This window comes from Cygnus olor, chromosome 14 (assembly GCF_009769625.2).
Source record: "Cygnus olor isolate bCygOlo1 chromosome 14, bCygOlo1.pri.v2, whole genome shotgun sequence".
Taxonomy (NCBI): Eukaryota; Metazoa; Chordata; class Aves; order Anseriformes; family Anatidae; genus Cygnus; species Cygnus olor.
Genome location: NC_049182.1, coordinates 10689761 through 10705862, shown reverse-complemented (window position 1 = coordinate 10705862; position 16102 = coordinate 10689761). Strand labels below are relative to the sequence as shown.

The 16102-nt window shown below is 55.6% G+C and overlaps 2 protein-coding genes across 11 annotated transcripts in view; one reads left to right on the top strand and one right to left on the bottom strand.

Annotated features, from left to right (window-relative positions):
* The window catches only part of SH3PXD2B (SH3 and PX domains 2B), a 75512-nt gene extending 69490 nt beyond the window's left edge, over window positions 1–6022 (top strand). For all 8 annotated transcript variants that reach the window (XM_040573924.1, XM_040573930.1, XM_040573925.1 and 5 more), the window contains 3 exons: window positions 324–373; window positions 494–619; window positions 1449–6022. In XM_040573924.1, the coding sequence (XP_040429858.1) occupies window positions 324–373; window positions 494–619; window positions 1449–2879 (1607 nt within the window). In that variant the 3' untranslated portion in view covers window positions 2880–6022. The remainder of the gene's footprint in view (window positions 1–323; window positions 374–493; window positions 620–1448) is intronic.
* Window positions 6023–7175: 1153 nt separating this feature from the next.
* The window catches only part of NEURL1B (neuralized E3 ubiquitin protein ligase 1B), a 128723-nt gene continuing 119796 nt past the window's right edge, over window positions 7176–16102 (bottom strand). For all 3 annotated transcript variants that reach the window (XM_040573932.1, XM_040573931.1, XM_040573933.1), the window contains exons 3-5: window positions 13179–13886; window positions 12280–12405; window positions 7176–11520 (exon numbers count right to left, since the gene is read on the bottom strand). In XM_040573932.1, the coding sequence (XP_040429866.1) occupies window positions 11276–11520; window positions 12280–12405; window positions 13179–13886 (1079 nt within the window). In that variant the 3' untranslated portion in view covers window positions 7176–11275. The remainder of the gene's footprint in view (window positions 11521–12279; window positions 12406–13178; window positions 13887–16102) is intronic.

Sequence of the window (16102 nt, the reverse complement as noted above, 5' to 3'; positions counted from 1 at the left end):
CAGGAGCTGCACAGTTTAATCCCTCAGCAGGTCAGGTCTTTTGGGTCAGGCCTGCAGTGAAAAAGCAGTTCCATGGGGTCACCTCAGCTGCATTTCCCAGCAGCGCCTGATGGTGCAGAGCTGGTTCCTCTTCCAGCGGGATAACCTTGGAACCTGGGTGACCTGTGTCACTCAGGATACCAGGCAGAGAGGTTCCTCGTTTGGCTTGCTTGCCTGAGGCAGGCTTGGTCCTTGCCTTTCTGCCTTCTCTTTCACTTGCCTTATGGGAATGCATGTGTGACTAAAAGCCATACCCTCAACAGCATCTGAAATTCTTCCTCCAGAGTCACCGAAGATGCGGCAGAGACCCCCTCCTCGCCGAGATCTCACAATAGTAAGTGCATAGAGCATGCGCACCGCCTCCCTGCTGTCTTAAGACTCCTCTGTCTATGTGGACATTGTGTTACACCTTCTGTAGAGACATGCTGATGGGTATTCTTTTTCATTGTCATAGCCACGTGGTTTGAACCTGCCTAAACCTCCTGTCCCTCCTCAAGTGGAAGAGGAATATTACACCATCGCTGACTTCCAGACCACCATCCCCGACGGCATCAGCTTCCAGGCAGGAATGAAAGTAGAGGTGAGTCTGTCGTCTTCCCTCCTCGCATCTTCCCATCAGAACAGTGCTTGTGATTACCTCTGTGGACTGTTAACATCACACAGCAGGAGCTTGTGAGACTTTAGAGTCCCAGGTGCTCTTGGTGGCCTCCTATCCCTTGAGTATGTGGGTGCTGTGTTGTTTGAGCTAATGGAAATAAAACTTCATCGCAAATGGGGGTAGAAATTACATTTTTTTTCTTATTTAGGCCAGGTGTAACACTAAAAGCCCTTCCAGAGTTCCACACCCAGTTTTGCTGGCAGAATCCCTGTTGTAGATGTGATTTTGCTTTTCAAAATGTACACTGTGATTATTTAAGAGGATTTTTCCTCCATGGTTGCCCCAGTCTGCTCATCCCAGTCCTACTTCTGGAGTGCGCACAGGCTGGATGGCTGCTGATCAGTGCAGTGATGCTGCCGGTTGATCGCTCCAACAGTGCCGCGCAGTGGCCACTGCCAGTACCTGGCGTCCTGCTCCTGTCTGCTGCAGCATCCTCGACGTGGCTATGTCACTCCTTGGTCCCAGCTCATGATGTGCAGGTCCCCTTAGCAGGATTCCCTCCTGGTTGGATATTGGTCCTGTGCTTTTTGTGCTGAGCTGAACACCCACTTGTAAAAATCATTTGTGCTCGTTTTCCTTGTGATTATACGGCATTTGGATATCAGGTTGGGGAGGAAGGAGCCTGGAAGCCACATGCCACTCTGATATTATTTCAGAGATACTGAGGATCCCCTTTTGGAGACACTGAGCATCTCCTTTTGTGCAGAGGGGGCTGCTGAGTATGTGTCTGAGGCTTCCTTTCCTCCTGCAGGTCATTGAGAAGAACCTGAGTGGCTGGTGGTACATTCAGATTGAGGAGAAGGAAGGCTGGGCCCCCGCTACGTTTATTGACAAGTACAAGAAAACCAGCAACGCGTCCAGGCCGAACTTCCTGGCTCCGCTGCCCAACGAGATGGCCCAGCTCCGGCTGGGCGATGCCGCGGCAGAAAGCAGTGCCAGCGAGGAAGCCACGGGACCGTGCAGACCTCTGCCCGAGGCTCCCCCCAATGGCATGGACTGCGGTATGAAGTGGGCCAAGGACTGGAAGGGGAAGGAGGCTACTGAGAGCAGTGACCTTGCCTTCGCCTGTGGGTATGAGGAGATCTCGGACCGTGACGTGGAGGAGAAGCCCAGCCTGCCGCCCAGGAAGGAGTCCATCATTAAGTCGGAAGGCGAGTTACTGGAGAGGCAGAGGCCTCCCCCCAAGCCCCCAGGCATGATTTTGCCCATGATCCCGCCAAAGCAGTCGGTAGCCCCAAAAGACAGCAAGAAGCCCGAGCTGAAATCGGAGAAGGGCAAACTCTTCCAGCTGAAAAACGAAATGGGACTGGAATGTGGACACAAGGTGTCAGCCAAGGAGGTGAAGAAGCCGAACCTCCGACCCATTGTCAAGCCAACCAAACCAAAACCTGAGCCCGTGGAGGACAAGCCTGAGCCAATCACCCAGAACCCCTTCTTGAAGTCAAGACCTCAGATCAGGCCCAAACCCGCTGCAGCCCCCCGGACTGACCCCCCTCCAGCCGACGATAAACTGGACATCTGCAGCCTGCGGAGCAAGCTGAGGCCTGCAAAGTGCCCCGAGAAACCCTCTGAGCCGGACACCGCCGCCAGCGAAAGCTCCTGCGGTAACACCACAGTCGCCCCGGAGGCTTCTGGAAGGTTTCAGGAGCGACTGAGCGTGGAGAGCAAACCCCTGCCCAAATCTCCCCCAGGCCCAGCCATCGTCCCGGCTGCCCGGGAGCCCGCGCCGCAGCGCCCGGTTGTACCGCCCCGCAGGCCACCGCCACCCAAAAAAACAGCGTGTCCTGCCGCTGGCCCCGCACCCGAGGCCAGGGCTTCCCCGCTGCCTGGGAGACCCATGCTGGTTCCTCCCAAAGCCAAACCCTTCCTGTCCGCTGCGATCCAAGACGAAGGCAAAGTGAAAAGCAGCTTAGGCCCAAAGGTAATATCCAAGGCAGTGGAGAGAGGGGAAGCCAAGGAGAGGACATCAGCCCCTTTCTCCAACCCGGACATCTCCAAGGAAGCTCTCTACGTGGCAGTAGCAGATTTTGAAGGTGACGAGGAGACCAACAGCTTTAGAGAAGGGACGTTGTTTGAAGTGCGTGAGAAGAACAGCAGCGGCTGGTGGTTCTGCAAGGTCCTGACTGGGGGCCCTTGCTGGGAGGGCTGGATCCCTTCCAACTACCTGCGGAAGAAGCCATAGCCTGTCCTCTGTTTACATGGTCGGAGGTTCCCCGTTCTCCCACCTGAGTATTTAATTAGCCTATTAATTTATAGTTTTCCGTAAGGCTGGCTTTAAAAAAGAAATAATAGTAATTGAGATACCACACATTCCAGCTGGTGTCCGTTGGAGGCAGCGCGCTCGCCCTGTGCAGCCCAGCCTCCTGCTCCCACCGCGTACCACCGAGCTCCTGCTCTCCCTTGGCTGGCTGCCACGGGCTGTCCTGGCCACGCTTCGTGGTGTATGGGCCCCAGCATGGTTCTCCATGCTGAGGAAGTAGACCTCGATAGGTGGTTTTTGCCACCTATACCGGAAAATGAAGAGGTGGCAGCAGCCAGGGAGAGAAATGCAGCTTGGCCCTGGTACCAGTGAAGGAAATCTGGCCTCATGGAGGGATTTGGTTTTCCCTGAGGCTCAGGGTCACGGTTGAATGTTGTACGTCGCATTGCTTAGTCCAAATGTGTAGCAGAGTCATAGGAGATGTGGCAAAAAAGAGGGATGATTGCTCAGAACAGGGTCCCTATAGCTCTGCGTGCATGTGCAGCCACGACTGCACGCTGGGGGCCAGGTGCTGCACTCCACGCTCTGCCTTGCTTTCCCCTGCACACGTCATGGGACAGTCCCATGGTCCTTCCCCACTCTGCAACGACAAGTGTTAACTTAAACATCCTTCTGGTGGGAAAAAATAGAAAAAAAAGAAAAAAAAAATGCACACATGCGCACGCACATAACAGGTCCTCTCTGCTGACCCAGGGCACTATGCAGACCGTAGCTTGCAGTATTACAAGCAAACAAGAGGTGTTTTGCTTCGGTAGCTGAAGAATACTATGCAACACACAGAGGACCAGAATGACCCCAAAAGCCCTGGAAAGAGGATGCTTTGCTTTCCTTGCAACACAGACTGCGCTGCCTGTCGGACTAACAGGGGACTGCCCGTTCCTGCGACCCACCGAGCTTCCCGGGGCTGGCGGGCAGCAGCCAGAAGGTGGGTCCCTCAGTAGGTGCTGATATTATCAAGTGCAATCCAGAATGTGGGAGTTCAGCTCCTCATCGCAACCAGTTGTGAGGCGTGTCTGGTGCTCAGGTTGCTCCCTGCCTTGTTTGCCACCCCAGCTTTCTGTCATCCTGTCCCCCGGATTCTTTCAGTTCCCCCTGTGTGTTGGTCAGCTTTGGGGGCTTCGGGTCAGATGGAGCCTGGGTTTTTTTCCACGCTGACCATCCTGCCTGCCAGGTCTGATGTTGCTAGCAGTGATTTTTATCCCAGAGGGAGGATGGATGTGGTCTCCTCACCTATTGCTCCCTTGTGCTGCTTTCCTCCTGTCCGTACGTGGCTGCTTGCAGATCGAGGGCCACGTTTCTCTCTCTGGAAGAGCTTCATGCCCGGCACTTCTGTGGGTTTGCGGCTGACCAAGCCCGTTTGCCCTTTCTATTCTAATTGCAAGTGTAAGTGCTGCAGATGCCGTTCTGCGGCTACGTTGTTTTGCTGCTGAAAACAATTAGAGTTTTCCCTCTAATTTGAAGCTAGCAGAATTGAGGGCACTCTACATGCCAGAGGAGTGTTGTCCGCTCCCTTGAGCACTTGCTGCCTTCCCTTGTCCCATGCTTTCTATGCTGGAAATGTGGACTTAGAGATAGCTTTTTGTACATACAGAATAGATGTGGTGGTGCCTCAGGGCAGGGTCATTTGGAAAGGTGATGGGGCAGTTTGTCCCAGCCCTGTTTCATAGATAGAGAAGCCCTGACCGTCCTAGTCCACCCAGAAACCCCGAGGTCTGTTTTCAGCTCTGGGAACTCATGCACCCCGATCTCTGGCTGATTCCTCTCCCTCCCACCTACAGGTTTCTCTGATCACACATCAGCCTCTGATCGGGCTGACTCACCTGAGCTGGCACTAAGCAATACATCTGCAACCCAACCCAACAACCAAGCTGCTTGCGTGGCACATAAAGAGGTGTTGATGTGCTCCAAGGAGAGTTGCAGGGAACAACACTGCCTTGTCTCTGCACATCCCTTGCTCCATGAAGACTCTCCTGCCATGGAAATGGACGGGGGACAGGCCAGTTAGGGCAGAGCTGCCCAGCAGCCAGGTGCAGCCCCACCGTGCTTGGGGAGGGGGCAGGAGGAGCTGGGTCCCCCCACCCGCTCTGGCTGCTGGCAGTCACGCAGGGGGTGGCAGGGGTGCCCGTTTCCCGTGGCGCTGCATCCTTGCTCTCAGTGCTGAGTGTCCTTTCAGGCTCAGAAGGCTCTCTCCTTTCTCTGCCTCACAGACCTCACTGATCCCCCTCTTCCTCGTAGGGAACAATGCTCTTTCTGTTGCTTCCGTGCTAAATGAGGGCTATTTCTGCTTTCCTCCCAGACTGAGCCTCAGAACTGGTAGTGCTTCATTTTGCTGACACAAGTACTGTATTTGGCTCGTCGAGCGCGTGACAGCATCGGTCCCTTGTTCCCAAAGAGCTTCCCAGGAGGTAGGGTGCGTGCCAGCATGGTCACTCACCCTCGCAGGGTGCCGACACCGGGAGCCTTACCCCTCCTACTGCTCCTCTGTCTGCGAAGGGACCGCAGGCTGGAAAACCCAGACCCCAGTGGGGGAGACGTGCTTGGTGGCCACGCAGACCACGTCTCCTCGCCGTGCCTCGCACGTCACACGAGGCCGAGCCCCCCGACTACCTCGTGAGGAGGAGGAGGAGGAGGGTGGCCCGGGATGCTCGGGGCCCTGAGCACCGCCGTGGTCCAAGCCCGAGCTTCCTCCTCGCCCACCACCAGCACAGCCCGAGGCGGGGGCATCGCCACGGCCGGGGGGCAGCGGAGGGCTGGAGGCCCCCACGCCGTCTCACGCGCTCCCGAAGCCGGTTTGTTTGTCTGTGTCTCGCTGTATTATGTAAGCGCGTATAAATCGACATTGCTGTGGGCGGGTGGGGGTGGCAGCGGAAGATAGATGTAGCCGTGTAAATGCCGTATCTATACTTTCACCATTAGGGGTTGAGTTTTATTTTTTATTTTTAATTCGTTGGGGGTTTGGGGGCTTTTTTTTTTTTTTTTGATTTTTTTTGTGGTTTGTTTTTATTGTTTTTTTGTTTGTTTTTTAAGAAATAAAAGAAACGGCTTGACTGGTTTCAAGCACCTTGTGAACCCCTGGCTGGCGTGTGTCTGGGCTGAGCTGCTCCCTGTCCGGGCGGTGGCAGCTCTGCGCAGGGGCCGGGTCTGGGCGCTGAGCAAAGTGTCCTGAAGGTGTGAAATGTGGCTGGATGACCAGGGCGGGGGGCTGCCCAGGGGGGACACAGCATGCGCAAAGAGCTGCTGCTTGTCACTGCAATGGCAGTGACATTAAGGAGCCCTGAGCACGGATTTTGGTCTTACAGTCCCCGGTCACAGACACCCCAGCTCCCCCCGCACTGCTGTGCCCCAGGTCACCATCCTGCGCAGGGCTGCGAGGAGCTCAGGCAGGGCTGTGCAGGCAGCAGGCGATGGCCCAGTGCCTGCTGAATTACCTGCAGCGTCAGGGCCGGTCTCTCTGCCTACGGCTGCCGTTGGCTCACCTGCCTGCAGCACGTGCCCCGTGCTGGGAGCCCGCGCTGTGTGGCTGGCACATCGACAGCCCGGGGCCCGGTTTCTGCACGGAGCCACCACGCAGCAGGAGTGAATCGGGGAGAAATTCGGGGCCGGTGCCATAACCTGGGGTATTGCACCACCGCGCACGGGGCCTGTCCCCAGCCGGAGGGGCAGGGAGCGGTGCCACGCTGCACCCCTGCAGATGCGCTGCTCCCCACCCTGCCGGGGCTCGCCGCTCCTGGCACCGTGCGATGCTGGCTGCTGCCCAACGCTCAGCGCTTGTGTGGCTGCCCCACAAGCCAGCGCCGCGAGCTGAGCTGGCAGAGCCCTAACGAGAGCTGGTCTGTGGCCACGGGAGGCGCATGGTACGTGTGTCACCATGCCCAGGCTGGTGGCTGCGGGTACAAGTGATGGGAGCAGGCAATGGTCCTGCAGACTCGCCCCAGGGCTTGCACGGGTGCATTGCTCTGACACCAAGTGCTGCCTGAAACCTGCAGCGTGAGGCTGGTGGCAGCTCAGGAGCATCAGCCCCCTGGATAAAGCTGGGCCACACAGCCCGTACCCAGGCATTTGGCCATAAATAGCCATTGTCGGGCTCCTTCACCACCTGCAGCTTGCGTGGGTCTTAGCGCAAACGCGTCAGCGTGGCTGTGCTCCTGCCAGGGCAGAGTTATGAATGAATTCTTCTACTCCGCTTCAAACCACATCTGAAGTGATTTGACTGGTGTCTGGCTTCAACCGGCCACATTTCAGAATATAAACAGTTTACAGCACAGCCTCCTGTCGACCTCAGCTTGTTAAATAAAGAGCCAGGCAGCTCGGGGTGGGGGGCGGAATAAAAAAAAATAAAAAAATAAAGAGTCCAGCAGCCCTCCTGCCCAGGTGCTTGGCCCCCTCCCTGAACAGAGGTGCAAGCAGCTGGAGCAGGCACCCCCTCCTACCTCGTTAGCCCCAAAATGCACCTTGCTTTTTACTCTAGGGGCTGCCAAGTTTTCAAGGGCTTGCAAGGTTAAATGAACCTTCAAGGGACGGAGCACTGCAGTGACCTGCAGTGACTTTGGAGCAAAGCAAAGCTCCTGCAAGGTATTTAACCACTGTCCTGGAGCAGGGGCAGGGGGCAGGCAGCATCCCCGAGCCTCTAGCTATTCCTGTTAGCCCACTTCGGAAGAAAAGCTTTTGCTCGGCCTTCTGGTCACTTTTAAATGTCAAGGAGCCCTCTTTACAAGCCAAAATTTTATTTGTTTCATAAACAAGTAAAATTATATTAATGTAAAACAGATAAATGGACAAAAATAAAACACACACAGCACTGAACACAACGCTATAGAGTACTGACATGTACAAGTGCAGGTCCCTCCCTCGTGCGACCCACCCCCACCCCGGTCCCCCGATGATTTGCTTGGAAAGCCTAATACAGAGGTGCACCGTCTGATTCAGCTTCGCCATGACGTACAGATCACAGTATTGACTCGTAAAGGTAACAACAAGAGAGTAACTGGCTTGGAAAGGGGGAAGGTCAAAGGGTTCCCCTACTCCGCTTTTGCTTTCTCTCTTCCTTTTTTTTTTTAAAACAAATAGGAGCGGGGGGGGGGGGAATCAATAGAAATAAACACTTTTTTTCACTCCTAAATTTATATATATATATGTTTATATATATATATATAAAGCAGGATTCTCGATGAACACAAAAAAAATCTATAAAACTACCATTGATCTGTGATATTTTCTCCCCATTTTTCTTTGTTTTTTAAAAGTTGCTTTAGAAAGGATAAAAAGTGCACAGACACCCTTATAAGGCACAAACAGATCTTCTGTACAAATCATATATCATCGGACTGGTTAAAAAAAATAGCAATACGAGTACTAACGATTAAATCTGTAAGAGGCTACCTTTTCCTGGAAATCTTTTTAAGAGGCCTCTGCACCTATTTTGAACACCCCTGTCGCTCTCAGGTAGGCAGGGCGCCGCGGCCACCGCTGCTCGCTCCCCGCCCCGCTGCTCGGCCGCACTCTGCACCCCGGCGAGGTTCCTTATGCGCAGCGAGCTCGCTCCCTTGCCGGCCCTGCTGGATGCCGTGCCCTGAAATCACTCGCAGCTGCTACAGCGAAAAGTAAACCTGTGCAACCTGGTCAGCTCGGGTGCCAGCTTGGAGCGAGTGGTTTCACTGCTTCTCCATGTTGGCTTAAAAGAAAAGAGCTACACCAAGAACTAAGCCAGGCGTGCAGCCAGCCCTGCTTGTTGGAGACCTGAGGGGTCGGCCATGTGAAGGGGCTCTGCGCGTTAGGGGTGCTGGCTCCGAACAGGACTGGGCACCCCAAAACAGGGACTGTGGCGTGGGGCCGGCTGCTGGCGTTTGTTAGCCCAGCATGCTCCAAGCCAGCATCGCTCACTGTCAATTCAGACAGCTTTCCCTGACTTCCTCGTCAGGCCAAAGCTGCCCACCGCAGCCCGCTCACAGAAGGGCACAGCCTAACCCACCTGGCCGGGTTTCACCCTGCAGTCACGTATTTGCCACCACGGCACCCGGCGTTGAGCCCGGTGACCACGGCTGGACCCTGATCTACAACCGGGGGCTGGGTAGGACCATGGAGGTCCTCAGCTGGGCAGCATCAAGCTCGGCACAAGGCTTCAGCCGCTGGAAAACTGCAAAACAGCAAACTGGAAAGCTCACCGCTGCGTTTTGCAAAGGTGAACGTGCAGCGGTCACTGCACCGATGGCTCTGCCGGGGCCCAGCACGCGCTGATGCTGCATGGCCAGCACTGAGCCGAGTTTCTAAAAGGGGCTCTGCAAAGCCAGCAGGCTCTCGCGCTGATGCAGCAGGGCAGTGTCTGAGAGCTCTCACTCTGAAGTAGCCTCTCATTTATACACTTAATGGAAATGCTAATTAGCTCTTCAAGTTTTTTTTTTTTTTAAAAAAAGTTTTCTCCCTGCCCTGTGAGCTGGCACATTCGGCCAGCCTCCGAGCAGCTGCGGCCCGACGTGGGACGGGTTATCTGCTCCCCTGGGTGTGCTTCCCATGAGGTAAGAGAGGCTCTGGGCCAGGGACTGAGAGCAGCCACACAGCCCGTCACGCTGCCAGCAGCACGCCCCTGCCACCAGCCCGGCAGCAGTAGCAGGACAGCCGGCGGTGCACCCACAGCAAGAAGTGGCGGGCAGGAGCAGGCTGCCCCCTGCGCCCGGCAGCCCTGTGGTGTGCTTGGGTGGGTTTCGTGCTTGGTGGCACACGGTCACTGAGCGAGAGCGGCATCGGCCCCTCTCTAATCGTGCCGTTTGCATCCTTGCTCTTCACCTCTTTACCAAGCTGGACCAGGCTTGGGGTGTGCTCGGGATGAAGGACCAGAGGGGAGGCCTGCAAGGGGGCCGAGGACGGAGGGAAGCTCCTGCAGGAGCATCAAGGAGGAGGACACCAAGCCCCCGCTGCTGCCTGCTCGTACACTTCCCAGCTCCTCTGGGTTGCTGCTGCTTGTGGCTGTCTAACATCACAGCTGAAATCCATCTACCTTTTAAGTCCCAACATCTGATAATAGCCTCAGAGCCTTTTTCTTTCCTTCTCCCAAGTAAAACCAAGTTTCAACCCTGGTCATCTCGATAAGCTCTTGTCCTTGGCTGAAGCCTCCCTTGGGACCCAGTGTCCGGGCAGTGGGAGCTATGTTGGGACACCTGGAGAGGCAGGAGAAACGCAGAAGGTGAAGCCAACACATCTGCAGTCCCCAGAAAGAAAAGGTGAGCCCACAGGGACTGGGGCAGATGTGGATTTCTCACCACAGGCTCCAAAAAGTCCTTGTGGTGGGCAGGGAGGGAGGCTGAGCCCTGCACTGGCGGCAGGGGCAGGGTGAGGGACATGAGCCGGGCAGGGCCCCGTGAGATTCACCTCCCTGCACCTGGAGGAGCAGAGCAAAATGCAGGCGCATGTGCCTGCGTGTGACAAAAACTCGGTTCAGCCGATGGCAGCCCATCGCTTTTCCCAAACTGGGTTTACAGCCCGCTCGTCCGAACACCAGTCTAATCCACAGGCTGAAATTTACAGCTGCATCAGCAGCCAGACATGGGGACGGTGTGTGAGCTGCCCATTGCTGCTGCCCGTCGCTGCTGCTGCAGCAGCTTGGGTTGTCTGGGGCTGTTGCTGGGCTTGCGCACCTTGCTGCTACCCCAAGGCTGCTCCTCAGGTCCCAGCCTCCCTGTCCAATAGTCCCTGCTCTGCCACAAAAAGCAAAAGCTGCTTTATCTGAGGCCAAACCAGCTTCTGCAAGTGCCCCAGAATTCCCCTCAAAACCCAAACCAGTGAGAATCTGGCTGTGCTACCATTTGGGCCTTAGCTAGTTCACCTTAAATGGATGGATATTACATTTTCAGATCAGTTTTGTCCACTTTGAGCTCTCCCACTGGGCCTTATTCTAATTTTGTTCCATCACAGCGCAGGCACCCCAGGGCTGTTTGGGCTTTGGGGCTGGGAAATCCAGTGGCACCCAGCACCGACCAAATGGCAACGTCCCCGTCCTGACCCACACCACCACGAGCCTCATCCTCCGAGGGAGAAAAGAGCCTTTGCACAGGGAGTTTCCCACTGGAAGCCGGGTCAGGTCCCTAACACAATTCACCCAATTAACCCACGGGCACGCAGCCCGGCCGGCACGGCAGCCTTGGCTTTGGGCCCCATGTGATCCTCAGCTCAATTTTATCCCTGAATTGTGCCCTACCAGTCAAATAAGGAAACACAGATAACGAGCCACTTGATAACGACTGACCAGCACGATAACCCATAAGCAGGGACGGAAAGGCATGGTTACTGCTAGCGGCGTTCTCCCTTCCTACAGCCCGAGCCGGGCGCTAAGGGCGGTAGATTTTAATAACATCTTTGATGACCCGTCGGCAGATCGGGCAGCAGGCGTTGAGCTGCTTCTTCAGCTTAAGACCGCAGGTGTTGCAGAGGCACATGTGTCCGCAGGTGTAGATCACCGTGTCCACCTCGCTGTCAAAGCAGACGGTGCATTCCCCGTTCTTGCTGCTTGATGGCTCCGGAGGGGGGAAGACGGGAGAGATGGGGGGGCTCAGGGGGGAGCTGGGAGCAGTCACTGCAAAGGAGGGGAGACAAACAAGATCAGTCAGTCACCAGGATGGGGCGAGCCTGCCTACAATACCCTTGAGTCAATTTTTTAAGGCCCGCCCTTCCTTAGTCGTATTATTTGGCCAAAAAAAGACCCAGCGTACTGCCTCCATGCGGAACATGCCCACCCGTTCAGGCAGACAGGCAAAGTGCAGCTTGCTGGGGCTTCCCCAGGCAGGGACACTACTTTGCAGGGGGTGTGGGTGTGCAGAGACCCCCCCTGCTCTCCGGAAGGAGCCAGGCTCCTCGCAGGGCACCTCTGTGCCTCGCCCTGTGTGCTCGGCTGCCGCAGCACAGCACGACGGTGGCTCGTGCCCAGGATGGTGCCAGCGGGGAGCTCTCAGCCGCCTGCCTGAGGCCAAACAACTGCAGATGAGCATTTATGGGGGTACCCAGCAGTGCAGGGAGCAGCAGCCCAGGTCGTGTCACACACCCAGACCAGGCACTGCACACCCCTGCTAGCGCAGCAGCTCCTTTGCAACGTCTTCCATTAGACTGACAAAGTGGGAAGTAACCCAGGGCTCTCCTTCAGGCTGTGGAAAACTTCCCAACGGTTTGCTTTTCCTTCCAATTATTTCTGTTGGCCCCGCAGTAGGAGAAGCATCTCCCCCTAAGCTTTCCCCACTATCTTACATAGCCCTAGCATCCTCAACAGTCGGTGTTCAAGCCTTGGTGTGCTCCCGGCTTGGCAAACCCAGCTGGGCGCCGCGGGCTGGGCTCTCCTTACCGAGTGAAGACTCGGAGGCAGACGACGACCTGTTGACGCTGAAGGCCATGTCCGAGTCGCTGTCGTACTGCGAGCCGCCGGGGGACCCTGAGGGCGAGACGGTCACTGGGCTGGACTGCACAGTGCCTGCAAGCACAGGAGAGAGCTCAGCCCGAGCGGGCGAATGGACGCACGGACCCTTCTGCTGAGCCCTCGTGGTGAGCTGCTCCCACCCTGCATAGAGCCGCTGAGCCAAGTGCTGCCCCTTAGCCGTGTCAGGGGCACAGAGTTTTAGCTGGGACCTCTGGGTTCACTGCCTCCTGGGCCTTGCTATGCCTCTGTACGGTTTCTGTCGGTACTTTAGCCAGGTGAGCACCGGCTTCTGACAGCCACGGTGCAGGGTGCAAGCGGCCTCCCCGCAGCCCTGCTCTCTGCAGCACAGCAGCCTCAGGCTGTCGCTGTCTCGGTGTTGGGGCGGAAGCAGCTGGGAAAATGCCCTGCTTTAAATGTAAACCCGCTTTACAAAAAGTCACCGAGGTGTGCTTTTCTAGCTGTCCTTAAGGGGAAAGGGAGAAGCACTACAGCTGTGCACCAGCAATACTTTAAAAAGTGAGCTCTGATACCAGCCAGCCCCACACACAGCTGTCCCTGCCTCCTTACCTGCTGCTTATGTTACCGCTCAGCTAGCAGCCCTTTCTGGTGGCCTTACAAAGGCTGCGTACATCTGTGTGACAGCTACCACGTCTCGCTTGCTCCTGTTTGCCAGCGCAAGGTCGGGTCAGAAGCTGCTTACTCATATCAGTGACCGCCTTGCTCAGGCAAGCAGCTCTGCTACAGGCAGCCCACCGCCCCCCTTCTGGCCCAGGGCACCTCACCAGCCAGGTGCTCCCCATCATTCTTCCTTTTAATAATGCACTTACCCAATATTTTGAGCTGGTTGATTACACCATGGATTGTAAAAAACACCCAGAGAGACTGAGAGGTGTCCACGCACATGAGCATTCCCCGGCTGGCTCCGTTCACGCCGTGGTGCACCTCTCCGTTCGGCAAGACCATGAAACTGAGGATGTCGCCGCTGTTGAGGACCGGGAACGCCCGGTACACCACCCAGTACTCCTTGCGGTCCAGGAGAAAGTCCGGGTCTGCTGGGAGCTCGTTTGTCCGTAAAGTACTCGGATCACAAGAAGTGACGCCAAACGAGAGGGCCCCGTAGTAGGGCAACCCAAGGTGTCCCACTTCCACAAAGAGGCTTTCGCCGATGTGCAAAGGCCGGTCAGAAAACACCAAGGTCCTATTGCTTTCTTGCCAGTTGGTGCACGCAACCATCCGGTCCTGAGAAAAGGTGATGTCAGGTCCGCGGGTGGGGTGGAATCGCAGGTCCGTGTCCAGGAAGGCTGGGACCCCCGGGGCGCGCTGCCGTCGGTTTGGGCAGCAGGGGATGAGGTGGTTGTCTGTGGCGAGCCCCGGCACCCGGCTCAGGTTTAGGTTTGCGATTTTGGCCACCACTTGGTTGTTCTCCAGCTCGTTGTTGTTGAAGTTGGCGGAGTCGTGGTTGCTCTGCGGAAGGCAGGTGCTGAGACGGGCGGTGCTGAGACGGGCGCTGGTCATGGTCTCCGCAAACATGCTATCTGCGAGATAAAGCCAGCGACACGGGGCGTTAGAGACAAGGCACAACGGGCTACTCTTACCGCTACTATTGTTATTATTTCAGCCTAGGGATTGTCTGAATTCTGCTCCTCCAAATGGAAAAACAATGGAAAAATTAGATAGAGGTCAGCCACTAATGAACACAGGGCTGGAGAATCTCACGTGGGGCAGGCAGCAGGCAGAGGAATGGCTGCAACTTGGCACCAGCTGAGGAGAAACAAGTGTTGTGAAATACCCACGTCACCTGCGAGCTCCTTGCTCTGGTGAACTGGGCAAAGCTGTAAACCGGCCTGGTTCTACAGATTTCTTAGCGGAGGGGTCTGATTGCTCTCAGGCTGCTCTCTTCAGGAGGAAATGTCTCAATGTCCCCATGTCCAAAGGTCTTGTGCGAGCCCAATCTGCAACAGTGTTGGGTGAAGGAGCACAAGCATGACTTTATATTCCTTTCACACTCATCGCTGCCTTAAACTGTGACATGTCCAGACACAGGTGTGCCCAAGAGATGTTGTTTTACGACAAGATTTCAAGCCTTGTATCTCAGGGGTGTTCACACCACTGCAGAGATTTTGAATTGAGAGTTTGTCACAGAAGCTCCTTGCTGCAGGTGTTAGAAAGGTGATTTTTTTTTTTTTACAGTAAGAGAGTTATTTTCCCCTTTCACAGCAAAGGGAAGGTCAGGATTCTGACTCTTAACTCATTAACCATATTTTCACCTTGGCCATGCCAGGCCAAGGGGGGATTTCAGGATGTGGGGAGGTTTAGGAGTGCCCTTCCTTCTCCAGGACTGCCCGGGGTGGCTTGGACATTTCACTCCAGAGGGAAGGCAATAACCAAACAAGCAAAGCCAAAGCCCATGGAAGTCAGAGTGCTGGAACGAAGCAGACTCCTCATCTTCCCAAAGACGGGGAGGCGTGAAGCATCCCAGCACCAACACTGCCAGCTACTCGGAGGAGAAAATCACCAGGGTTTTACCAAAGGAGGTAACTCCCCAAATGCATCCAGCGGCTGCGAAGGAAGGGCTGCCTTAGATCAGGAGCCTGCGCAGGAGAGGCTGCCAGTGCAGTCCTGGTGGCTGGACCAGCTGCTTCTAGCAAGCGCAGGGCATCTGGCAAGAAATGCTCCCCCAGGGGAGGAGTAAGCCACATCCAAGCTTCATGATGCTGAAAGACGCATTTTGTGCATCTGCATTCAGTCTGTATATCGCAGCTTTCGCAACTTGCAAAATTTTGGGAGGAGTTTGAGAGACAAACACGTCTCCTAAGGCATCACCACATCTGTAGGAAGAGGCAGCATCCACTGATGTCTCAGGTGGCTGAGCATCGCCCTGATGCCTGGGGCAGCTTGTGGGGCTTGGTACTTTGATCCGAAACAAGGCAGAGTACAGCAGCCCTCAGGCACAGGCTTTCACTGAGCTCTTGGCCACCGCAGGCAGGGCTGCAGGGAGGCATGAGGGCAGAACCGAGCAGCATTTTGTTTTCCTAACTACAGTGTGCTGAGGAAGAAGGACTGCTCTGGCGAAGCAGCTGCACTGGTCAATGCAGCAAACGCTCCCTCATCTCTGTGATGAGCACCAGAGGCTGGAGCGTGTCACGGCTGCAATTACAGGATAAGCTACTGGTAAGGTTTAATTACGCATTTGAGGCAGAGCAGGCAGGTCAAAGTGTTGTTTATGCGTAGCATTCTCAGCTGCAAAATAATTGGTACTGCTCTGAAGAATGTGTGGCAGAGCTGCCTGCCCACCAGCCCAACCATTTCACAGCCCGGAGCCGGTGCCTGCTCGGTGTGCGGATGGAGGCACCAGCCCCTCCAGCAGGTGCAGCTCAGCTTGCCTGCTAACACTAAATCAGCTCCTAGGAGCCCCCAGGAAAGGGCAACACTTGTATTTTAAAAGGATTCCCTCTGGTATAGACCAGTTCAAAACACTCCATCTAGAGCTCAGCGTGTTTGCTGTAAAAGTCACAGAAGAAAAGTGATTCCATGGCACCCGGCTCAGCTTGCTAATGGGGATTAATTCATCTTCTCTTGCAGCCTTCCACAGGGATGGTGCCTTGTAAGCCAGGCAGGCACCCCCCTGATTGCAGGAATCTGCTTAGGGGTGAGGGGAGATGTGACGTGCAGTGCCCAGGGTATTGGACTGTATTTTGCACTGTATTTTTTGAGCTCTCCTCATCCTGAGCTGCAGCCGGTGCTTTGCAGA